The sequence below is a fragment of the Lytechinus pictus genome, chromosome 14 (genome assembly GCF_037042905.1).
Source record: "Lytechinus pictus isolate F3 Inbred chromosome 14, Lp3.0, whole genome shotgun sequence".
Classification (NCBI taxonomy): domain Eukaryota; kingdom Metazoa; phylum Echinodermata; class Echinoidea; order Temnopleuroida; family Toxopneustidae; genus Lytechinus; species Lytechinus pictus.
Window position 1 is genome coordinate 16,521,270 of NC_087258.1, and position 25,643 is coordinate 16,546,912.

A 25,643-nucleotide genomic window follows, 5' to 3' on the forward strand; every position below is an offset into this window, starting at 1 on the left:
TTGCAATCAATATTTGCAATTGATTCCACAATGTTTCTTATCAAACATTTAAGTGGCACACACAGTAAATGGTTTGGTCTTACAACTTTGCACTAGATGCACATGTACTTACAGTGATCTCGACATCGTTATCAGTGATAGCGTTGCCTCTTGCCTGGGATGTGGAGTAACTAACGGTGTACCTTAGATAGCCACCATACGCAGTGATCTACAGGGATAGGAAAGGAAACAAATGCCAATGATACTTGAAATATTAAAATGATAAGTTTTACCATGCAGTATAACTACATATGTATGCCAGGGAGGGGTCCTGGCACCCAGGAGGCCCTCCCCCCCTTGACGTTTTGTGAAAGTAACGTGAAAAGCTCTATTCCATGTTTAATGCCTTAGATGCTAGGAACACAAAAAATGGTTTCTACTAAAATGGGCAAATTTGGAGCTTTATTCAGTGAGTATGATTTCACATATTGATCATGCATAAGTTAGTGTTGTTATCTAACAATTTTCATGAAAAAAAAAATACTGCACAATTTTGTAGATTAGGTCGCAGGCGACGTGCACGCCAACTTTCGTAGCAATTGCATAGTCAGCGGCCAAGATCTCAGGATTTTTACTGGAGAGGGGAGGGGTAAGGATAAGGGCGGAGTCTTACCTGATTACCCCTAAACTTTGATGGAAGCTCCCAATAATAGACATCAATAGGCATCTGGTTAAACTGAGAGAACGCAATGCTGTTGGACGGGACATTGATCCCGAACCCTGAGGTTATCCGCTGTGTCTGTGCTCGATTGACCAGGGCGACATCACTTGAATCAGATGGCGACTGGAGTGTGACTCGAAGCTGAAAAGTAATAATAATGATAATAATAATAGCCAATTTTTATATAGAGCTTTTCCCAGAATGGCTCAACGCGCTTTATAGCATATTATTACCCCAGTCATTGGATTCATTTCAATCCGCATGAAAAGTGCACAATTTCCACTACCTGGGGAGCATTCCTTGCATTCATGGCAGCCTCATTATGGTGCTGGCAAATTCAAACATACAATATCTTTCGCATCTTACCGCGTACCCATTTAGCACCTGGGTCAAGAGTGGCCAAGTGTGGATTAACGCCTTGCCAAAGGACGCTAGACCGCGGTGGGATTCGAACACACGACCCTCTGTTTACAAGGCGAGAGTCACTACACCACGGCTCTTCCATAAGTAAACAGAGGAGGTAGCTAACTGTTAATAGTAAAATAACTCATTAAAAAAATCTTAATTTTGGTTAAAATTGACTTTAAACCAAAATAAGAGACCTAAATGATAATAATGATAATAAAAATTATAATAATGATGATGGTGTGCATCTATTGAACGCACACACCATCCAAATCATGGTACTAGCTCTGACATACATCTCTTGGATAACAAAAAGAAAATAAACTAAAGTTAAATAACAAGGGATTGATTAATATTTATGAAAATGACTTAACCCCCATTCCACAGAGAGCAAGACCTCTGAAAGACTGCTGTAAGACCATGAAACTTGCTTGACCTTTCAAGGGTCTTTCAACAAACTTTCAAAGATCTCGGAGGTCTTTCATGATTCCTGATGGATCTTTCAATGGTCTTCGTGGTCCTTGTGAGTCCCAAACCTTTCTGAAACGGTTCAAAACAGTCTTTCAGCGATCTTAGAGGAAAATTGTCTTTTGATGGTCTTACAGCAGTCTTTCAATGAATTTTCAAAGTTCTTATTAGTCTTTCCATGATCATTCAGCATTCTCTCAAGATTTTTGCGTAGATCACTGTAAGACTCATGAGAGATCATTGTACGATCATTGAAAGACCAGGGAGAGTCCATGGAAAGAATTCTGAAAGATCACTTGTTGCATAAAAGATATCTGAAAGACCATTGAAAGATCTATATAGGACTAGTCTAAGACCAGTAAGACAAGAAATACATGTATCCATCAGTCTTTCAGAGTTCTTTGAGGGGTCTTTCTGAGCCATTCCACAGAGATGACAAATTTCGGTGATCTTGGAGACTGCTGTAAGACCTTGCCAATTTTTGGTCTTTGAAAGGTCCTTCAAAGGTCTCCCCTCAACAGATCAAGACTAAACTGTACTGTGCTGTGCTGTGCTGAACTGAATTCTGTAGAAATCAAATTCATTGACCTATGCCACTGGCTTGCATTGCACCGTTTCAAACTGTTTCAACTAAAGGTGCTGAAGTGAAAGGCATGAAATCAACTTGAACAGAATTAAACTACATGTAAACTGTTCTGCATTTAAACCACATTGAATTGAAGTGAACTGAAACAAAATGGACTGAATTGACTACTACTGCTGCTGCTGCTACTACTATTCCTACTCCTACTCCTGCTCCTGCTCCTGCTCCTGCTCCTGCTCCTGCTCCTGCTCCTGCTGCTGCTGCTGCTGCTGCTGCTGCTGCTGCTGCTCCTACTACTACTACTACTACTACTACTACTACTACTACTACTGCTACTACTACTACTACTACTACTACTACTACTCCTACTCCTGCTACTACTACTACTACTACTACTCCTCCTGCTACTACTACTACTACTACTACTACTACTACTACTACTACTACTACTACTACTACTACTACTACTACTACTACTACTACTACTACTACTACTACTCCTACTCCTACTCCTACTCCTGCTACTACTCCTACTCCTGCTACTACTACTACACTTCGACTACTCCTCCTGCTACTACTACTACTAATACTACTACTACTACTACATAGAAGTGCTTCTAGAACCTCTCTATCAAGCATGGCTGTCCTCAGTTCATTAATGCTATCAAGGCCTGTGTCTTTCTTCAGAACACTGATATAAGTGGCCCGACATCTCCCCTCTTCTTGCTGTGCTCTGTCCAGGCTCCCAGAGGATGAGGGGATTTGCAGATAGTTCAGCACATCGGACACAATAACCTGCCAACCTCATCCTTCTTGCCACAAACTTTGACAGATACTTTTGGCAAACCACTGTACAGATTAACATTTTGTCCAAAATTGAACTATGATGGAACAAAACTGAAAATAAATTTCCTTGGCCCGTATTCTGAAGTCGGGTTTAACTTAAACTCAGGTTTAAAGTTGTGGTTTAAGTATGGATAGCCAATTCTTACATAAATCCCTAACAGTAGAGATTTCATATTTCACCTCATTTGGCTCTCAAATCATTCATAATTGTGTAGGAAGTATAAATAGATGATCGTCTTCACCATCGATGAATCAGGAAAGAGCACAGTAAACATAAGAAACATACAACTTAATAAAAATTATGACACTTTTGGCTTCCCATAATTTTAGCACAGAGTTAGACCATGGCCTAAGTTAAACCTGACTTCAGAATACGGTCCTTAATGTCTAACCTGTTGTCTGAAGTAGTTTGAGCTGGTGCATGGGACCGACAAACCAGAACAGAAACACCTGGTACATCCTTCAGGGTTCCGGGATGCGAGATTGAAGAAACCTGGCTGACAATAGTTACAGCTTTCTCCTCCAACGTTATCCTAAATTAACAAACAGTGAGAATATTATTATCATTTATTCATTTTTATTCAATTATTCATTTCTTTGCTTAATTTATTCTATTTTTATCATAATTTATAAGGGGGGCCTTCACCGTACAAGCTATGCATTTAACCCTTAACATGCCATGAACACATATCTGTGCATCCACTGGAGTGCCACAAACACATTTTTGTGCAATGGTCATACAGCTATTGTTATGCCTATTGCATTTTGAGGAGTGCATTGCATGCATGAGTGATTTCATCATTCAGTTCAGCTTATGGTCGAGAGGTCTAGCATTATTTTCTCAGGAGTGATTCCCTTTTTTTTATAAATAAAACTATTAAATATAGACCCTTTAAAAAAAAAATGGCACTCGCTGATTACAGTGAATGGCACATTAAGAGTTAATAGTAGTTTTCCTTCCCTCTTGATTTCATGCGGTTAATGCATTACACAATAGATTTAAATGTTATATATTGCACATGTTTAAATCGAACTATCATTGTAAATATGAAATAATTGAAAGAGAAAAAATAAGTGAATTGACTATGGAAGCTTTGACTTTTTAAAATTTCTTTAAAATCGTATGTTTTTTAGATCATTACTTATCTAAAAAGTAGTCACTTAAAAAACATTTATTCCAATTTAGGGCACAGCCTGGATTAAATTCCTTTAAATATGAAATCAATGACAAATCCATATCTCTATCATAGTACTTTTTGTTTAACCTTATTCTATTGAATTATTTTTTTTAATCAAATGGAATGGATAAATCTTGAATTCTAAACTTTAGTATTTGCAGTGATCAATCATATCCCAAGAAAATCTTTGATTCATACATCTAGATCTAGTAAATTCTTTCACAGTCTACATAATCCAAACATTTTCGAATGAGAGAAATTTCAATCATTTGGATATTCTTCAAAGAATTTAAAGGTGCATGATCTCACCTTGCAGTCACATCGGCCATCAAAGCACTGTGATGATCTAGTTCCTCTTCCATCACACTGGCATCCTCCTGAAAAACATAATAAAAGTTTGATTTGATATTTGATGTAGATTTAGGTTTGATTTGAAATTTGGTGTAGATTTAGGTTTGATTTGAAATTTGGTGTAGATTTAGGTTTGATTTGAAATTTGGTGTAGATTTAGGTTTGATTTGAAATTTGGTGTAGATTTAGGTTTGATTTGGAATTTGGTGTAGATTTAGGTTTGATTTGAAATTTGGTGTAGATTTAGCACCAAAGGATCACCAATAATTCATTAAGTCATTGAAAACTTTTGATCAGTTTAATGAAACACCCACCTGAGGGCCATTTCATAAAACTGTTCATAAATTACAATTGATGTTACACACGACTGGTGATCCTTTCTTCTACCAAAGGATATATCCATATATAGCTGACTTAGCACCTCAGAACAGGTTCCAGTCGCAAGGAAAATTGTGCGTAACAAGCAGCTTTGTGAAACACCAAGTATGATGATGTGACATTTGACCCTTGAAAGTAATCACTACTTTATACTTATGTGTACAGAAAAGAATTTTTATAAGAAAAGAAAGAATAATCTTTACCTTGAGATCTGCATGAGTCTCCTTCCCTTGCGGGATCTCCGATATAACCTGGTGCACAGCTTCAGAGGAATACAAGACACAAAACAATTATTTGTTAAATGTTTCACACTGATTTCTTAGCTATATACATGTAATTGATAATTCATGACAGTAACAATAACGAATATGTGGACTAGTGTGGATCAATGAAAGGAATCATAACGATACATAACAAATGAATTGGGCTTTCATCAGGCACAAAATTCAAACAAATTGCACAAGAATTTCTTTGCCTTGATCTAATCCACATAACTATAACTATAATTACAACAACATTATAATGATATAATATAGTTGAATTGAGTAGAATTTATTCACCTCCATTAAAATATACAAAATCCACAAATTACCACAAACATAAAGCATTAAAGCTACTATACAAAGTAAATTCATCATATCACAGTCAAAATCGTTATTGTGAAAAGGGAAATTGTAGACCCATCAAAGCAGTATGTTAGTGACGCTTGGGTCATTTAAGGAAGTATAATTTCAAAGACTGAACTGACCTTTCACATCTTCTTCCTATGTAACCTTCCGGGCAGGAGTCACAGGTCAAATCATTGTCAACATCAAGGAAACATGTCGGTGAAAATCTAACAAAGTAAAACAATAAAAGCAAGCATATTAGTAGCAAAGTTTTTTAATGACTGTAAAACAACCCAGGGAAAATTTTCCACTGAGAAAGGTGGCTTTTACAGACATGATCTATTACATTTGTTTAAAAAAGTAAACAATGTTATATGCCACTAAAGACAGATCTTAACTGTAGAAAAGTGGCCACCAAGACAGGTCTGACTGTAAGCAAGATGGCTTTAAAACATCTGCCATCCATGACAAAAGGAAGCAACTCTAATTTTTTTTTCAAAATTGACTATTTTCTTGCTTTAGGATATATTCTGTATGTTATGCATGATGGTAAATGAATTGGAGTCCAAAATTTCAGAAATATAGACATTTCAAAAGCGAGTAACCAAATATATTTCCACATAAAGCAATAACAGATTCTCCTCATTTACTAAGAAACTCATTCCTCAGAATTGCTTCCTTTTTGTCCAAAGACGGCAGAAATCCTAATGACTGTCAATTTGAGGAACAAACACTGATCAACTTAGACCTAAGGAACCTAGAAAATATCTGTCATGAAGCAAATTACAAAAAAGCTCTGTTTTTATTGACATCATCTGATATTCCTTACTGGTTAGATGGAATTGCAAGAGGGCAGGTACAAGGCAGACATCTTCCTCCCTGGCTTGGGTTGCCATAGAAACCAGGTGCACACTGGTCGCAGAAACGCCCATAGGTATTGTCTTGACAGTTCTGAAGAAAAAGGGTGACGGATTGCAATATGTCATTATTCCATCACCGTACATCCACTCCAAATACCTATTATAACTGGCACATGCATAACTCTAATGGCTAATCGAGATAGTTGTATTGTTTGGAAGCAAAATTCTAACTCTACAAATTTTTGTGGTTGTTCACAAATGCAAGGTATTACAAATTTTTCTTTTTTTAATTTCATTACGTAATCAGTCACATTTCCCATCAAACTGATCAAAAAAATATCATGGATTTTTCTTTGACAGTAAATAAAAAATTATAACCAGATACTGTTATCATAAAACAAGCACAGTAGAGTTAACATGTTGAATACTGAATTCTGAGAATCCCATAGGTTTGTATATAGACCATCCAGTTCCAGTAGACATAAGGTTACAAAGAATAATTACTTAATATAATATCTATACTGGAAATGATGTCTATACCATCCCCACCCCCTCCCCCACAAAAAAATAGCAGAAAACATCTTATTATTAAATCTGTCTCAGAATTCAAAATAATTTCATGCTCCGGCCTACTCACCCTGCACTCCCCCGTTTCAGGATGGCAATCAGTGGAATGACCATTGCATTCACAGCGAGCACAGAAGCCAAGGTAGATACCACTACCTGAACGGGTAAAGCCAACATCACAATCCTGGAGGGACAAGCATTAAACATACAACTCAGATTAAGCGGAAGTGATATGAAAGCGGATAAGGTCTCTCAAAGGGGAATCCAACCCAAATAAAGGGTTATTTTAGAGGAAAAAGACAAATCTGACAAGAAGATAAGTGACAGTAAGCCATAACTATCTTATTGCTTGTCCGATTCATTTCTGTTTTACTTATTTTTTCTCCTCTCTCTCTCTCTCAACATTCATGACTTAGGTTGGATTTCATTTTAAGAACGCAAATTATCACTTGGAATTTTGTTATCATTATAATCATGATCATCACAAATATTTTACTATCATTATATATGATTATGATCATCATAATCATTATCATTTAATTTACAATCATCATCATTTGTCATCAAAACCACCGTCTGCTTTATTATCAAATTCTTCATCATCATTACTATCATTATTACAATCATCTACAATACAATCAATACCACAATCTTTATCATCAATATCATCATAATCAATTCACAACACAACTAAAATACAAAAACATTGATTGATTTGAGGTTTAATGACACTACCAACGCAATGTATCTGAATATTAATCTGTAAAGTTATGTTGTATGGTAGGATTTGTTTTCTTAATATTATTTACATGATCTATGCATTGAATTACAAAGTAAATTGAGTTAATCAATAATGTTAACTACTTAAATTACAAAAAAAGAAGAAATTAAATATAACATTTGGAAAATAAATCATGCTGCAATTACATGACTGGGTAAAGACTAAACACATTACCTCACAGGAGAGGCCTCTGTAACCAAATGGACAGGTGCACTGTTCTACAGCGAATGCTCTACCCAGACCAGTGTTGCGGGTTTCAGCAATATCCATACTAATATCCCTGATACTGCATAACAAGGAAAGATATCAATTTATTACAAAATAAAATATGTTATTCAGTAATTAGAATATGGATCAAAACACATGATGGTGCTTGTTGTTTGAAATTGACAAGAGCAGTTGGTATATGGCAAGGCAGCATCACATCATATCAACAAACACACACTGTAATCAAAGCAATCATCAATACCATAGACATCATCACCAAAGTCATCATCATCATCATCATCACCATCATTATCATTATCATCATCATCATCACCATCATCATCATCATCACTATCATCATCATAATCATCATCATCGTCACCATCACCACAACCATCATCCTCTTTCTCCTCCTGATATCCAACATCATCCTTTCCTTGCTTCTAACAAATAGCATCAATACTTACGCTGCAACACTTGTGCGAGCATTGTACGTTGCCCTGATGATGATGTAATCTAAATCAGCTAGAGCCATCATCAGGTTCTCCCTATTAGCTGGCTCAAAATCAATGCGTGTCCAATATTGCTGAAAACAACAAACAAAGGATTAATATAAATTATACAACCCTTCGCTCATTTTAGACTTGCATACATTTAAAATAAGAATATGAATTATCATAATCACATACATGAATAACAATTTATATATTATCAACATTCCGTCAATGCGTAAATATTCTAAAATACTCAACCAAAAATATAAGCAACTTACTTTATACTGAAATATTTTTTATCATAATCTATAGTTTTGAATGTGTAAAATTTTATGTACATGTAAATAAAAAGACACACTATGCACACTTAGTAATACTTGATTATTTAGGTTCACAAAAAATTTGTTTCAAGTGTTACCTTTCACTGGTGTGGTGGTATCAGGGAGATATGAACTCACACAAATGAAATGACCAATGGCTCGAATCAGAGCCTTTATGAACTTCTGTGATTGAAGTTTTAATGTTTACTTGGGTGATGGCAGCAATGGGATATGAAGTCACACCATTGGAATGATTGATGGCTCAAACCAGACCTTTTATGAACTCACTCCATTGAAATGATGGATGGTCCATACCAGAGCATTTATGAACTACTGTGATTGAAGTGTTGTCTTTTATTGCTGTGGTGGCAGCACTGAGATATGAACTAGCACAGTTGAAATGACCGATGACCCAAACAAGAGCATTTATGAACTACTGTGATTACATTGCTTTCTTTCACTGGTGTGGTGGCAGCAGTTGGATATGAACTCACACCATTGAAATGACCAATGTCCCAAACTAGAGCCTTTATGAAATACGGAGACTGACGTGTTATCTTTTACTGGTATGATGGAAGCAACGGGATATGACCTAACAACATTGAATTGACCGATGGCTCCTACCAAAGCCTTTACTGTGATTGAAGTACTATCTTTTACTTGGGTGGTGGCAGCGGTGGGATATGAACTCACACCATCGAAATGATCTATGGCTCAGACCAAAGCCTTAATGAACTCACACCCGTGAAATGACCCATGGCTCAAACCAAAGCCTTTATGATCTCACACCAGTGAAATGACCAGTGGCTCAAACCGAAGCCGTTACTGTGATTGAAGTGCTACCTTTTACTTAGGTGGTGGCAGCGGTGGGATATAAACTCACATCAATGAAATGACAGATGGCTCAACCAAAACGCCTCTGTGAACTCACACCATTGAAATGACCGCTGGATCAAACTAGACCCTATACTGTGATTGAAATGATATGTTTTACTTGTGTGGTGGCAGCGGTGGGATGACCAAGCCCCACATTGAAAGATTGATTACTCAAACCAGAAGACTTACCTCAAGGAAAGGCACCCTGAATGGTGTCTCTGTTCTCGATGCTACCTGGGTACCTTGACTGTCTCGGTTGTAGATCAAGGTTATTCCATTACCCTGAAAGAGATTAATCAATTCAATTTCAGTTGATATCATTATCCTACAACAAATTAATCAATTCAATGTCGGTAGATGCATTCATCTATTCTTACCAAAGTTTCATACAATAGATCCATTGACTTTCAAAGTTTTAACATTTAAAAACATCACCTTGGTTAAGATTTCAATAATAAGTTAATTGACACTAAATGAACTTTGAAAAGCGCCTATATTCTTGTTCTGCTACGCAGGCGAAAAAAAAATTACACGACCAGGCCCCATTGCATAGAAGTAACTACTAAAGTGACTTTGCCATCCAATGGTTCATCCAATGGTTATTACCATGGTAACAGTGTTCAACAGCCAATCAAAATCAAGGATTTCATGGAAGTTACTATTGGATGGCAGAGCAACTTTTATGCAACAGGACCGTCATCTCAACCAGTCTACTCTACATGGACGTCACAAGTTTGAAAAGCTTACTGAGATTTCAACATCTGGTATGGGCTGCTGGCGTCGTCCCTCTTGGGCAGCACTGTCAACTACGATAGTGTACCTCAAGTAGCCACCATAAGATGAAACCTGATGGAACCAAATCAAGAAGTGAAAAGAAATCAAAGCTTGGAAGTCACTAAAATTTAAGAAAGTAGGATGTATATAGTTTACTGAATGAAAAGAGTACTAGATTCAAACTACTGGTAGATAGTTCTCTAAGCCTGTCGTGATCCAATCCTGAAACATTTGTTTTTTCTCTGTATCTATGAATGAATGACTGTTGCATTGTTCTATCTTGTGAATAAGAAAATAAATGGAAAACTACCAGCTTTAAGCTTTATTCAGATTTGGAGCAAAAAAGCTCAGTAACCTTCTTAAGATATAAAGATTTAAGATATAAAGTCAAAGTGCTTTATATATATCAATCAAACACATTAACAGTGTCATTGTCCAAAGTTGCCGAGAAAAATTCATGACATTATATTTATCTTATCCTTTCTTTACCATCTAATCCATATAATCAATGTTTTGGGAACTGCATTTGTACAAGGCCTCTTGACTTTATTTATTCAGTTCCAAATTTCATTTTAATTTTATTTCTTGCTTGTAAATAGTTTCTTATATCTTGTGTTATGTATATTTTAATCCAGTATTGAAATAAATTTCAAACTGAATTCAATTCGATTGAATTTAATCTAATTTAATCTTTGGAATCATTTTTAAAAAGAATCTGATTGATCCATTGCTCTTCATTGGAAGTCCTACCTTATTCCCCAGGAAGCGGTTGGGGAGAACCCAGAAGTACACATCAGCTGGGATGGTGTCGAAGGCCCCGTAGACAAGCTCCCTCTGTCGATAATTGACGGTCAGTTCCTGCGATGTGATGTTTTCTGTGAAGTCCCGATTGTTCAGGGTTAGCCCTTGACCATCACGAGAGAACTCAGCATTGACCTAGCAAGAGTAGGAAGGAATTCCTTGAATGCTCAAATACCCGATCAGGGTAGCCGTGCTATAGCTGGCGGTAATGCAGCACTTTAGAAACATTTGTATTGAGTGCAATATATAAGTGTTGCATATTACTATAATTAAAAGTGATATAACAATAGAATAGAAAGAGAAAAAATGATAAAAATTCTAGTTTTAACTGATTAGTATATAACTGGGTAGTGTGGTCTCCCTTCCAACAATAAGTTACAGCAATGATTATCTTACATATTTGATCAGTTGTCAATCCATTTTTTTTTTGCTATTGGTGGACAAACTTTGAATGAATAGGATTTTTCATATAATGAGGACTGTATCACCAAAATAATACAAAACATTGTTATTCATTGTCCAATTTTGATGAAATTTTCAGTGTTCTGTTTACGTATGATTTTTCTTTCTCTGTTCAACCAATATTATTTTCAGCCTTAAGTACCCCTTTTATTTATTCTGTTATGATCACTATCGCCGTGACACACTGTCCCCATGGTAACCACCGTCACAACCATAACAAGAGACCAACCTGCGATCTGTACTGAGTAGTGCTATCACAGTCTACAGTTATTCCCATACAGAAGCACCTGATGCAGCCGTACTGGTGATCTGGGGCCAGATTGAATGTTCCAACTTGACACTGGTCACAGAGAACACCTTCAGTGTTATCCTATCAACAACAAAAAAACACATAGATGGAACACCTTCAGTGTTAGCCTATCACGAAAAACACATGGAACACCTTCAGTGTTATCCTATAAAAACACACACACACATATAGAACACCTTCAGTGTTACCAGGGCCCACGGAATGGTTTTGAAAGTGGGGGAGCTGGGCCAAAAGTGGGGGGAAGAGGCTGACCATGCAAAAAATCACAATCAGATGGTCTTTTTTTACAATTTTGTACATGGTCTTGGAAAAAAAAAGTGGGAGGGGGGGGGGGCTGAAGCCCATCCAGCCCACCCATTTTCATGGTCCCTGGTTATCATATAACAAAACAACACAGAACACCTCCTATGAAAAAACACAAGGCAAAACACCTTCAGTTTTATCCTATGAAGAAATATACATTGAACATGTTCAGTGTAATCCTATCAAAACAAAACAGTACAATATCACCTTTGATTTGTTTTTAATATAATTTTGAGTACAATATCCCTCAATAAAACCATAATTCATAAGCACAAACATATAAAATAATATTCATACATCTTCACATTAGAATTTACTTACTTTACACATTATGTAAAAAAGGGGGAATGAGGTGAACAAAGCACACACAAGGCAAGTGAATAAATAATTTATAATAAAATCAAAACAATATGAGAACAGACTCATTTATGATTAGCCAGGAGTTCAACAAGAATGTACAAAGTCAAAACCTCAAACATCGGCAATTCCATAAAATATGTATGTCCAAATCATAAATGTGGGACCTTTCCAAAATATCTCTGAATTTTTTAGCTCGTTAGTAAACTTGTAATACTCTAAAACTATCATGGGTCTGAATCGTTCAGATAGTAAAATAAGATCATAGAAAATTGGGGGTCAGACAAGAAAAAAAATATTGATTACTTTACGGATCTGACAACATTTACTGCATAGAATTGGCATTCTAAAACAAAATAAGGAGTTTGAACAGCAGAAACAATGTGACAAGAACAAAAATAAAGAATGATTAGTTAATATCCTTACTTTACACAGGCATTCTGATCCGGTCCACGCTAGACTTCCATCAACATTACAGTCACCTAGACTATCAGGAACACAGGAATCACCAGGGACCGTTGGGTTGCCTACATAGTTAGCAGAGCATCTGGAGGAATGCAAGAAAATGAAACAAGTATGTTCTTTGAAAGGCAGCAGATTACATGATGTGTGTATGAAGAGCTTAACTCAACGAAATGGAGCAAATAATGATTTCATGAGGATCTTTAAATGCAAGGTTAATTATCACCATTTAATTGCAGAGCTAGATCTTACAACTTATGTATAAAAAGCAAGCGATCTGATGATTGCCAAATATATGAACATGTGGGAAGGTGTATTATTATTGCTTGGATAAAGACCTTTCATTATTATTATTATTTTATTTGGCAGAATATAAAACTAGTCAAACCTTACACCTGACAAGCATGCCATGCTTACTTGACTCCTGTCTCAGCAATTACACATTCCCGACCAGAATCATCAAGCAGATTAAAAAAAATTATACATACTAACACTTGAGTCGTCATTTCATTCGATTCAGTTTGAAATCATTCTTATGGGGTGTTGCAAGAAACTTCCAATTGATCGCAATTCAAATTTAGGTCCAAAAATTAGTTGAAATTTAAGCATTTAACTGCAAATTTGCCTTTAGTTCAAATTATCTATCACTTGTAAATTTGCATGTGAAATATTTTCATGCAACCCCCCCCCCTACAACTGGTATTTATGTGTAACTGGAGTGGGTTTCACAAAAAGACGTGTCTGTCATTTGCTCTGAACCAATCAGCTGTGAGGATTTTCAATAGCATACTGTATAATAGTAGTCAGTGAAAAGTATTGAACAATCTATGAATGAAATGCACTGCAGGTTAACTAGGTGATGCTACTTCTTACGTTTGGCATTGTCTTCCAGCATAGCCTTGTGGGCAGGCGTCACAGGTCACTCTACCATCGGTATCAAGGATACAGGTCGGTGAGAACCTACGGGGACAAAGACAATAAAACGATAGGATTCTGTTTTCAATTTCCACATAAAAAGACATCATAAATAACTGGAAATAGTTGAAAATTGCAAAGTAGAAACTCGCAATAATTGTGGCCACAATGTTTCACCAACTGCTGTTGGCTTCAATAGGCGAATGAACTAAAGAATGACATAACTTTCCACCTCTGGGGAAGCAAGCGATGCTACGGTCTTCTGACTTTGGTGGGAAGTTGCTTGGAAAGACATGACTAGCGTTCATTTGCCTGATGAAGCTGACAGCAGTTGATTAAAAGTTGAGACCACACTGTGAGTTTCTACGTTGCCATTTTGAACTACTTCCAGTCAAAGATTCATAACAGACAAATATTTTCAAGATTATTGGATGAATCATAATATTCATTGATTTATCATATAAGTCAATTGTTTTATATTGTGTGGAGGAGTCATCAAAACCCAGAGGCTAGACAAGGACGACTCCTCTTGTAAACAAAATAAATCAATACATCATCAGTTATGTGATATACAGTCCGACCTCTCTTATCCGGCCTCCCCTTATCCGGAACTCTCTATTATCCGGACGCACACTTGCCGAGATCTTTTTTTTTCAATTCAATCTAGTACGTGAGGAAATGAGATTTTGATCTAAACTCAATCCTATATGCAAACTCACTTTGATTACATATATTTTCCAATATAATCTACATACAACAACATTATTTTTCATGAAAATATCTCACCCAAAACACCGAAACATTTCATCACGTTCTCTTTTTGTTTCCAGGGAAAAACAACACATGTCTCGCTAGCTAACGCTAGGCCTCAATACGGACAGCGCCATCTATCATGTTTGAGCCTACAGAGAGTATAACAATGGCTGACATTGCGAAGCTGCAATACCCGCCGCAATGACCTAATTGTAAAACTTTGTTTCATTGAGTCATTCTCTTCCTTTCGAGGAATGCTCGATGTATACCTCAACCATTTTAGCAGGTAAATTATCCAACAGTTTTGGCCATCGATCGATTTCATTTCCGTAAAAATACCACTATAATTTGTACTAACACTGCAGTAAATACTGTCTGTACTTGCGCCCAATACAATAGATAACGTGTAGCTACCGCCGTTTAGGAGCTGAGGCAGCAGCTGCGTGTATTTAATATTGGGTCTCCCAGATCCGGATAAATCCCTTATCCGGATTGGTGCTGGTCCCAACGTGTCCGGATAAGAGAGGTCGGACTGTACATGTACACCATGCAAGTATGATACTGTTGAATTGGACTTACTGGTTTGGGCCATCAGTAAGAGGGCAGGGACAGGTAAGACAGGGTACACCGTTTGGTGGGTCTCCGAAGAAACCCTCAGCACATCGTTCACAGTACGGTCCGTCGGTGTTTCCTGTACACTAAAGGAAGACATCATACAAAGACAAAAGAATGGTTATAAAAAGCCCATAGCCTTATTTCTTGACACAAATTATTTTGTACTTTTTTTTCATTGGTTCCTGGATCTTCCTTAATTTTTTTCTTGTTGTGCACTCAGAAATATATATAATGCAATTTGAGCCCAGCACACACTATGCAATTCCATAAGCCACGATTTCTTAATAAATCACATTTCGCATTAAATATTGAAATTCCAAGAAGTAAAATTATTTCATTTGAAGTTTGGCATAATGTTAGGAATAATAATATCATGATTTTGCTTTACGGCAAGCCCTGTGGTAGGAGTAAAGTCCAAAGTGGCTTCATGTGGCAGCTGATGATGACATCATTATGATGTGGAATTGAATTTGCTTTATTCCTGGAGGGAGGCTTGAACTAGAATGAATTTTGTTTTAGGTATAAAAGTCCGACAACTATTCTGAACTCTGATCACTATTTTCTTAGTTGGAATGTTCATTGGGCATCAGTCAAACTTACCAGACATTCACCTGATAGTGGGTCACAAGTGTTTGAGGGTCCATTGCATTGACATGGCCGACAAATACCGCGAGCAACGGGATTAAAACCAAGCATATAGAAGAAACCTGGGGCACATCTCTAAAGATAAAAAAAGAATATAGATGTAAGCAATCTAGTATGTTTGATTATTTGAAATCCACAGATTTCACCATCATTGCAAGCAAGTTACATCCTTCATCATGACATCACTCCATTGCGTTAATCCTTCCCTAAAGGAAAGCGTTTCCTTTAGGAGACACTGTACCTGTTTAGTACATATAAATTTGAGTAGGGACCTTTTCTCACTTAAAACCAGAGATTTACTTCAATAATCGTGATGTATCCATCTACTGACGCTAGTTCATGTTTTATGAACTAGCCCTCGAATATATGTACACAAATTTAATGCACAACAGCGCCATCTCCCGGTGAACTAAAGCCATGCACTTCTGTGTATGCGAACCCCAAGTGATCCTCTTTGTTTTTTTCGCCCTCCAGAGGAAAGAAGTCTCTTCTTGAAAGAGCCAAGTACACTTCCAAAATATGTTTATTTTGCATGTTTATATGCATTTTCTTTGCACTAAATAAATACACTGATGCAATCTCTCACCTCACATGACAACCCTTCATATCCAATGGGACACCTGCATTCCTCCACCTCTACCGCTCGATCTCTACCAGTCTCCTCCGGTACGGCTGTATCTAAGACAACATCAGCAAGGCTGCAGGGAATAGAGTCATTGATGAAAGAAAGCATTAAGAAGGTACTACAGGGCCCCGTCTTACAAAGAGTTATGATTGCTCTGATCAATCGTAACTATGGAAAGCAATGTCAACCTCTTAAATACATGTTTGTTCAAAATATATCTATAAAAATGATGTATATTCACACATTCACTGTTTTCTTGACAATTCAGTATGCTTCTCTTTCTTTTCAAGGGACATCGAGCAAATTTCATACAGAGAAAATTATGACATTGATGGATTTCGATATACTTGAGATTGATTGGATCAATCGTAACTCTTTGTGAGACGGGGCCAGGCTATATCTAGGACAGTGTCAGCAGGGCTGTACCAAACAAAATCATTGATAGAAGAACAGGTTAAAATAATATAATTCAAGAGAAATGAAATAAGAAAACCTATACACTAAAAATCTTCTTCCAGGTAGAGTATTTTTCATGCTTTGAGCAGTGTTGTAAAACCGGTGTGCCATGCCGCAGTGTGGACCTTCAGCAATATACTCACGGGTGTATGTACATGTTAAAGGTAAAAGTGCTCCTTGTGGACACAACAAGTAAAAACTAACTCCTTTGCCATCTAAGCCGGGAGCAGTGTCATCCCTTACCACTTCCTCTGGACAAGAAATAACAAATTTATGACATTGGAAAGTTTTGCATCATTTTGCATACCTTCATGGATATGCAGTAGTGAGGGGATGTCATCTCCCTACTTATCCTTTCACATTTCATTAGAGTCGCTCTTAAAAGCCTATTTCCGTGTGGCATAGAAGGCATGACCGCATAGGTCAGATCACGCCAAGAGGACCCACACTATTGCGTATTGATCAATAAGATTGCGCGTTGCATATCATGTACGCATCGGCATTTAAGTGCAACTCTAAGTCATACTTAAATCTTTGTGAAACACTCTCATGAAGACGAACCTGGTTTGATACATGCTGTAGGAATACGTCGCCTTGATGAGGATGTATTCTACATTCTCTAATGCCATCATGAAATCTTCTCTTGTGGCGTCTTCGAGAAGTTCAGCACCGACATCGCCTCGTCCCCCTCCGCCAACTTGGATGACATTCTTCCAGCCAGTCTACATCAAGACAAAGGGTTAAACATAGACATGCTTTCAGGTATCTCCTTAAAATGTCTTTTGCATTTCACTGTTGGAGGCAGCAAAAGCTCATCTAAAAAAGTATTTATTTTCACACTGCTTTAACTGCTGTACACCCAAAAGGTTAATCTTGTGTACTCAATGAATATCATATATCTTTGAAAATTCTGTTATATTAAATCTACATTATTGGCAACATGAGTAATTGGTCTTGAAACCATGTCATCACATTTAAAAGAGGTTTATGTCATGAATAATTCATTTTTTGTTATTAATCATTTTTTATACATTTGTTTTTTGGTGCAATTTCCATCAGAATAATTTTCATTGTAAATGTATTTTGTAACAGTGTACATTGAAATTAATACCAATAAAACACATGTGCGATTCAGTTTTTAATTCAAAACATGTCTTTTTGATAAACCATAAATTGAATTGAATCGAGTCTTCACTTTAAAATGGTTGAGTTATTTTATGGGTTAAGATAGAGAGCTGTGATTCTAGTTTAGAAATACCTTGACAGGTTATCTAGTTTTTAAATCTACGAAACAAGGTCTTGCCGTGGCAGCCATATAATACAAAAAAGATCTGTTGTTTCATATAATTCTGTGTTTTCTGGGGGGCGGCAAACACCTCAGTTTGGAGTTTGAAAATCATGATGCATTTCTGCCAATGGTAATGCACTGATCCTCATCAGAAGGTCCCTCTGAGAGGACTTAATGCCATCAGTCCTTTTGTTGGTTATTTATACTCCATACTTTCTTGTCAGTCAGGGGAAAAACCAGCACTAACCAATAACCTTTCCCCTTTTTTCATACCAGTATGTTGATGATATGGAATATTTACCTCCGTCAATGGAACTTGTCGCAGCATTGGGATACCTGAGACAGGCTCATCTGGTAATTGATAAGACAAGGTCTTTCCACCACCCTGTGAGAGAGAAAAAGAATGAAAAAGAACTTTACCAATTATATACTTATGATATAATACTTGTTCATAGGTAGTTTCCATTGTCATATTTCATGTTCTATTTGTATTATATTGATGGTTTGTAAATTTAAATTGAACCATGTACATTGCTTAAGAATCTCAGAGTGAATTCCATTTAATTCTTAATATTCATTGACATAAACAACTATATCCACAATAAATCTAATAGCTTTCTTTTTAATAAAATCATTTATCAAGAATCTATTCATTCTATTTTTTTATACATTCATAAAATAAGCAGCATTTATCAGACACAAACATGATTCTAATTTTGAATTTTGATGGATGTAACATGAGGCCTACTCTATGCTAATCAATGCCATTATATTTTATCTTTTGAAGAATGGGTCCATATACATACAGGCTGGGATATACGGAAAATGTGAGCTACAGCATAATCAGCCAGTCACCAATGGATTTAAGTAAAGGCCACCGCACACCTTACGATTGGTCTCCGACCCGATTTTGGAATAAAACTTGATAAAAGTTGATGTGAATATTGAGACATGGAAAATCTTACTGTGTAAAGTTCTAAATCATTGTACAAATACTTTTGTCCAAATCTGTGACTATGCTACCATCCTCCGTTTCCGACCTGTTATCTTAATTATTACATATAATAAGTTTCTTTGTTTTATTGATTATATCAAGATGTATGTAACAAAACTTATTGTAAATGATTGTTGGAAATGGAAAAATAAATGAAATGAAATTATAGGAATAAAAAAGAAATGAATGTCTAGTCGTAATGACATCATATTAATCGTACAATTGGATAAGATTTTATACCAATTTGGCATTTACATGTACTCCAAAATAAAGGCTTGCAATCATCCAAATTGTTATATTAGTATTCTTACAGTTAATTTGAACCTCAAATAAGAAGATACTTTTTATTCACATTTTCAGAAAATAAGCAAAATGCCATTGGTTCCAAAATTGGATTGTGGACCATTTGTGAGGTGTGCGGATGCCTTAAGATATACAGTACTTACCTTGATATAAACATCAGCAACTTGAGCGGTGGATGCAATATGGATGAAATTGACCAGATAACGAAGGTTGCCTCCATAACTGGTTAGCTGAGAAGAAAAATAAAAGCAAATGTTATGGGTGACTTCCAACATATTGAGAATCACATCAATTGTATTGGTGGAATGTAGGATAATGGCTTGAATCATGTGTTGAATAGAAATGTACTGAACTTTTTCCTGAGATCCACTGCTATCAATACCAAGAGGATCATAATTGTCATTAATATCATCATTATCACCAATATCAAAGACACCATCATCATCATCCCCATCATTGTAATCATTTCATCATCACAATGATCATCGTCATCATCATTGTCATCATCATCACCACCATCTTCATCATCATCACCATCATTGTAATCATCATCATTATCATTGTCATCACCATCATCATCACCATCACCATCATCAACATCATCAACATCATCATCATCATCATCATCACCATCACAACCATCACCATCATCATAATCATTACCATTATCATCACCATCATCATCATCAATATCTTCATCATCAGCACCACAATAAACGCCATAATTACTACCATCAAAATCATATTCAAGTCATTGCCACTATTACTATTGATTGGATTACAATCATCACCATCACTATCACAGGGGAATGATTATCCTAACCTTCCTCACCATCACCCAAGCATGTCATCATCATAAACTAGAGATTGCAACCATCACTTAATAATCCATACAATCATATACCATCAATACATTTCAGTCAAACCTGTCTTAGCAGCCACATCTCTAGAGATGAAACCCATCAACAGGGGCCATCAAAAGTATATCCCATTTGAAAGCAACCTGTGTTATATATATACTAAAGAAGCTGTCTCTTAATGCCACCCTTCTCCAGTGGCCACTTTTTACAGTTTCCCTTAGGTGGCCGTAATAGAAAAGTTTGACTGTATATATTAAACGTCTTCTAATTCACCACCACATATGGACTGCACCTATTCGGTATATTCTCTATTTCTTTTATCTTCAAGAACTTGTCCAAAATCATAAAACAAAGCATAATCTCCATTCTGGTTCACAAAATCTTCTCTCTTAAATAACTGTCAAGACCAAATAATATGGGAATCAGGCTTTCCGGAAAGCTACACCAGCACAATGGAATTCTCTCCCACTGACTTTACAAGATATTACCCAGCATGAGCAATTCAAAGTACAATTAAAATCCCACCTCATTCAAATTTTTTTACTAAGTTAGGTTCAATCTTTGTTTAACATTCTTTGATGCTTATAAGGTATATATTTAATGTTTAATCTACAATTCTAACCACATTTCCCGCTTTCCTCAAGAGACCTCTACGTCTTATGCGTCTATTAAGAACTATACTATTATAATTATTTTACCTGGTTTCCTGTGAATTGTCCAGGAAGAACCCAGTAATACGTGGACACCGGCAGACGTCTATTGTAGTCACGCACGACCACCTCCCTCTGTGCTGGGTTGATTTCCATGTAGGTATCCTCAAGGACCCGTACATCTGCACTTGGAGACGACAGGTCAGCCAGACGCGTGCCCTCTAAGTTCCCAACCTCGCTGAAGGACAGAGAAGTCTGTTGAAGATAGAAGAGAAGAGTTGGACATTCATGGCTGAGGAATTTAATTGTTGCTGGCAAGCTTGTGAGGAACGAGCGTAAACCCGCGACGTCATGCTATTCAAGTGGGGGGATGGAACAATAGATCATCCCCCCAGAACAATAGGTGTGACGCAAGGATTTACGCCAGTGTTGTGAGCGATTATGTTAGCACTGTCCCATCCCTTCCCGTCAGAGCTTGCGTTTTGAGTTTGCCCGATGATTTAATTGATTATGTTCCATTTCTCAAAATGTTATGTTCTCTTCATCATTTTTGTCTTCAAGTTGATGTCGTGTCGTTCTTTTGGAAATTAATTAACGCTGAGAATTGACTTTAGAATGAATATATTGTTCCCCCACAGTTGTAATCTGATGATAAAGTGATGAGATTAAACATCTAATGTAAAGAGATTTGTGTCACGATGAAATGCTCAAAGGTATATCTTGAATCTTTAAGACTTAAGGCACAGTCACATCAGTGATCTTGACCCAAGATCTTACAAAGACTTGCAAAAGATCCAATCAACCTCAATTATGGAAAGCCAGCAACGGCATCATCGAGAATGCATGTTTGTTAAAAACATTTTCTACATATGATGTATATTAAAAAAATCATTGTTCTCTAGACAATTCAGTATACATTTCCCTGTTTACAAAAGGACATGTGCAAATTTCATGCAGAAAAAATTATGACATTGACAGACCTCCATATAGTTAAGGTTGATTGGATCCATCATAACTCTTTGTAAGACGGGGCCTAGATCAACAAAAGATGTTACCTCATCTCCAATGGCATACCATCGGTTTGTTTAGAGTCCATTTAATTGGTGAGAATGCAGCACTAAGGTAAAACCTTCATTTAGAACAAGGTTAACTGAACTGCAGTATTCGACTCACCTCAGCTCGGTTGTAGGTACTGCTATAACAGGTGGAAGAAACACCAAAACAGTAGCAAGGTATACACTCGGTAACGGTCAGGGCACCATCATTGAAAAACCCACCAGTACATATGCTAGGTCCAGCTGTCAAAGAGTGAAGGAAAAACATGAAGTAGATTATCAATAATGGAAAATGAGTCAAGAAATAATAATAATACAGAGGGAAGCAATGATATGGTAAGTACATTTGGTTCTTTATTGTAGAATTCTAACTATTTAAGATTCACTTGTGTAAAAAAATAAAATAATATAGGATTTACATATTTACAGCGCACGTTCCCACCTTGTTAGGTTCTCAAGGCGCTCCTATATTACCCCCGGCTATGCTAGTCTACCGATTCCAGGGCTCACAGCTTTTTGAGGAATTACTTTTTGCCGGTACCCATTTATCTCACCTGAGTGAGTGCAGCACAATGAGGGTAAATTTCTTGCTGAAAGAAAATACACTATGCTTGAGAATCGAATCCACGTCTCTCAGATTGAAAGACGAGAGTCTTAATAACTAGACCACGACGCTCCCAGTGTAACACTCAGATTTCCGTGAATTACCAGATGAAATACATCTTGTTGAAATGTAAATAACTATTCCTCCAGGATTCATCCTTGGTTTCAGCCCTTTGTCATCATGCAAATGGTACATACTTGTAAAGCTTTTGAATCAAAGTTCATTTTCTCAGAATGGGGAAAAAATCTTGATTTCAGCATTTATATGATGTTATTTGCCCATAGTTCTTAAATAGTCATCATTTTGTAGGTGTATTGCATTGTTATGAAATGTCAACAGGATCGAGTTGATTTTCAACCTGAAAACAAATATTTGTTGACTTACAGATGATGGTGACGATAGCATCTGGTTGAGCAAGGATGTACCCTTGGTTGTTCATGGCCTCACAGCTGTACGCTCCCTGGTCAGACTCCCGTACGTTCTCCAAGACTAGGGAACCACGTCCATTCTGACTGGTGATGATGGCCTGAGAAAGGGTTCAGAACAGAATGTAAAGAATAGTAACAATGGTAGATTGTGTGAGAAGAGGAAGGGAAATAGAAAGAGGAATAGAAAAGGGACTTGTCTCACAATGGATGTAAAAGAAGATGGCAGAGGCATGAGAAAACCTTCTTTTTTCCACAATCACAAACATTTACCTGTTTTTGGTAAGCTTTGGTAAGCTAAGATGGCAAAGGAGAAGGCAATGAAATAGAAAAAGAGGGCAAAGAAGAATAGAAAACAAAGAAGAGGAAGAAGACGACGACGATGAGAGACAATGACCACAGCGACAAAAGAATGCAAAAGAGGAGGACAAGGAGAAGAAGGAGAAGAATAAGAAGAACGATAAAAATAAGGGGGGAAAAAGAACACAACAACGATGATACTGAAGAAGAAAAAGAAAAGGAAGGAGAAGAAGAACAACAAGAAGAAAAAACGAACAAGAAGAACAAGAAGAAGAGGAGAGAATAATAGAATAACAAGAACAAGAATAAGACAAATAAAGATATGTCAAAGGGAGAAAGAGAAAAAGAGACAGAGGAAGAAACAGAGAAATGTAAAGAATAAGAATAACAAGAACAAGAAAAATAACACAGCAAAGAAGAATGTGAAGGAAAACTACAAAGCAAAAGCAATTAGAGAAAAGGACACAATGATGAGAAAAGTAGGAAGAAATAGATGGAATACATGACCTTACCCTTTCTGGGACTGGTCCCCAGTTAAGCCTCCAGGAGATTATCGGTGTAGGAACTCCTTGTGCTTCACAGATGATCTCTACCCTCTCACCTATCTGAACTTGGATGATCTCTACAGGAGCAAGCACTACCAATGGCTCAGCTGGATGGAGGAAGGAATTAAGAATATCAATTAGTTTAACAATCATTTCAATAATTAATAGATTTTTATACTTGCAATTGATTGCAAATGAGCCTCTGAAATACCCCCAAATACTCAGAAGACTTATTCGCATTTTGAGTTTGAGGTTGCTGTTCAGAGGGATAAAGGGGGCAACTGAAGAAGACGCGCAAGAAGCAAGTGGTGGAGAGAAGGATTGGGTTGAGGGAGAAGGATACACGTCGTAAAGTAATGGGGAGGGAAAGAGGGGGTGAGAGTGGGGTGCGAGATGAATCCAGCTGGATTTAAAACCTGGATGACTGCCTGACATAAGAACTTTCTTCGAAGAACTTACCACATGCGATTTCATCAGACCTATCTGTACAGTCGGTTTCTCCATCACACCGGAATCCAAGAGGTACACACTGGTCGGAGGAGATACACTGGAACTCACTGTGTCGGCATGGCGAGCCAGGAGCAGCAGTAGCTGGAAAATAAATGCACATGTCAAAGGGTGATTATCAGGACACATTGGCCAACATTCTGAACTTAAATATGTGGTCAATATCTTTGTCTTTACTATGGATAGCCATATATGACATAAATCTTGAACGCAAAATTTCAAATTGTATAGCACATCAGCTTATAACACACATACCATTTAAAACTGTCTGGGAATTGCAAAATGATAAGATTCTGAACATTATTCAAGCACGGGAAAGGAGACCAAGTAAACGTAAAAATACATGTATGGAAACATAGTTTTGCATTTTTTGTTTCCAATAACTTTAGTACTGACTTAAACCATGGGTCATTGGATATTTTAATGTTTGGAGCCCAATATTACAAAATTGTACATTATTAAAATTGACCTGAATTATGGACAGCCAACTATACCTAATTCGTCATCTTAAACAAATACGTCTAAACATACAATGATGTATTCTCATGCAAGCTTCATCAACTTCACCAATCAGTACGCCCTCTAACATCACTGGCTTTCCATAGTTTCATTGAATAAATCGTAAATGTATACATGGAATGCAGGATTTTGTCACCGAAAGCTAAAAAAGTCTCTTGTGACAATCTTATAATTTTCTGTATTATATGTAGCTTTTGATATGGATATAATATGACAATGTGCAAGTGTAACGTAAGTTGAGTATAAAATGAAAAGGGTGTGAGCTGCACGATTTTCCTGATTTACTGCAATAATGGGCCAAGTCCCATGTGTATCTATTACCCACAGACATTTTGTGTAAATGATGTATAAATCTCCACCAGCCACAAGTGGTAGCTAATAAATCAAGCTTGGCACACTGGGAGAACTTTGACAATTGTCAAAGGTCTCCATGAGGTCATACAAGATTCTTTATCCTATGCAGGTTGAGTTCAATGTAAATGCATACAAAGAA

The 25,643-nt window shown here is 36.8% G+C and overlaps 1 protein-coding gene across 1 annotated transcript in view; it reads right to left on the reverse strand.

Moving 5' to 3' along the window:
* The window catches only part of LOC129275781 (basement membrane-specific heparan sulfate proteoglycan core protein-like), a 116,969-nt gene that overhangs the window by 46,180 nt on the left and 45,146 nt on the right, over positions 1-25,643 (reverse strand). The window contains exons 7-33 of the mRNA XM_064109134.1: positions 24,584-24,715; positions 24,092-24,231; positions 23,239-23,380; positions 22,369-22,493; positions 21,244-21,450; positions 19,829-19,915; positions 18,690-18,773; positions 17,662-17,822; positions 16,606-16,717; positions 15,975-16,094; positions 15,339-15,457; positions 13,965-14,051; positions 13,056-13,176; positions 11,889-12,029; positions 11,147-11,332; positions 10,370-10,468; positions 9,812-9,904; positions 8,400-8,518; positions 7,900-8,011; positions 7,015-7,128; positions 6,347-6,468; positions 5,658-5,744; positions 5,113-5,171; positions 4,490-4,557; positions 3,395-3,535; positions 653-841; positions 113-208 (exon numbers count right to left, since the gene is read on the reverse strand). Of these exons, the coding sequence (XP_063965204.1) occupies positions 113-208; positions 653-841; positions 3,395-3,535; positions 4,490-4,557; positions 5,113-5,171; positions 5,658-5,744; positions 6,347-6,468; positions 7,015-7,128; positions 7,900-8,011; positions 8,400-8,518; positions 9,812-9,904; positions 10,370-10,468; positions 11,147-11,332; positions 11,889-12,029; positions 13,056-13,176; positions 13,965-14,051; positions 15,339-15,457; positions 15,975-16,094; positions 16,606-16,717; positions 17,662-17,822; positions 18,690-18,773; positions 19,829-19,915; positions 21,244-21,450; positions 22,369-22,493; positions 23,239-23,380; positions 24,092-24,231; positions 24,584-24,715 (3,263 nt within the window). The remainder of the gene's footprint in view (positions 1-112; positions 209-652; positions 842-3,394; positions 3,536-4,489; positions 4,558-5,112; positions 5,172-5,657; positions 5,745-6,346; positions 6,469-7,014; positions 7,129-7,899; positions 8,012-8,399; positions 8,519-9,811; positions 9,905-10,369; positions 10,469-11,146; positions 11,333-11,888; positions 12,030-13,055; positions 13,177-13,964; positions 14,052-15,338; positions 15,458-15,974; positions 16,095-16,605; positions 16,718-17,661; positions 17,823-18,689; positions 18,774-19,828; positions 19,916-21,243; positions 21,451-22,368; positions 22,494-23,238; positions 23,381-24,091; positions 24,232-24,583; positions 24,716-25,643) is intronic.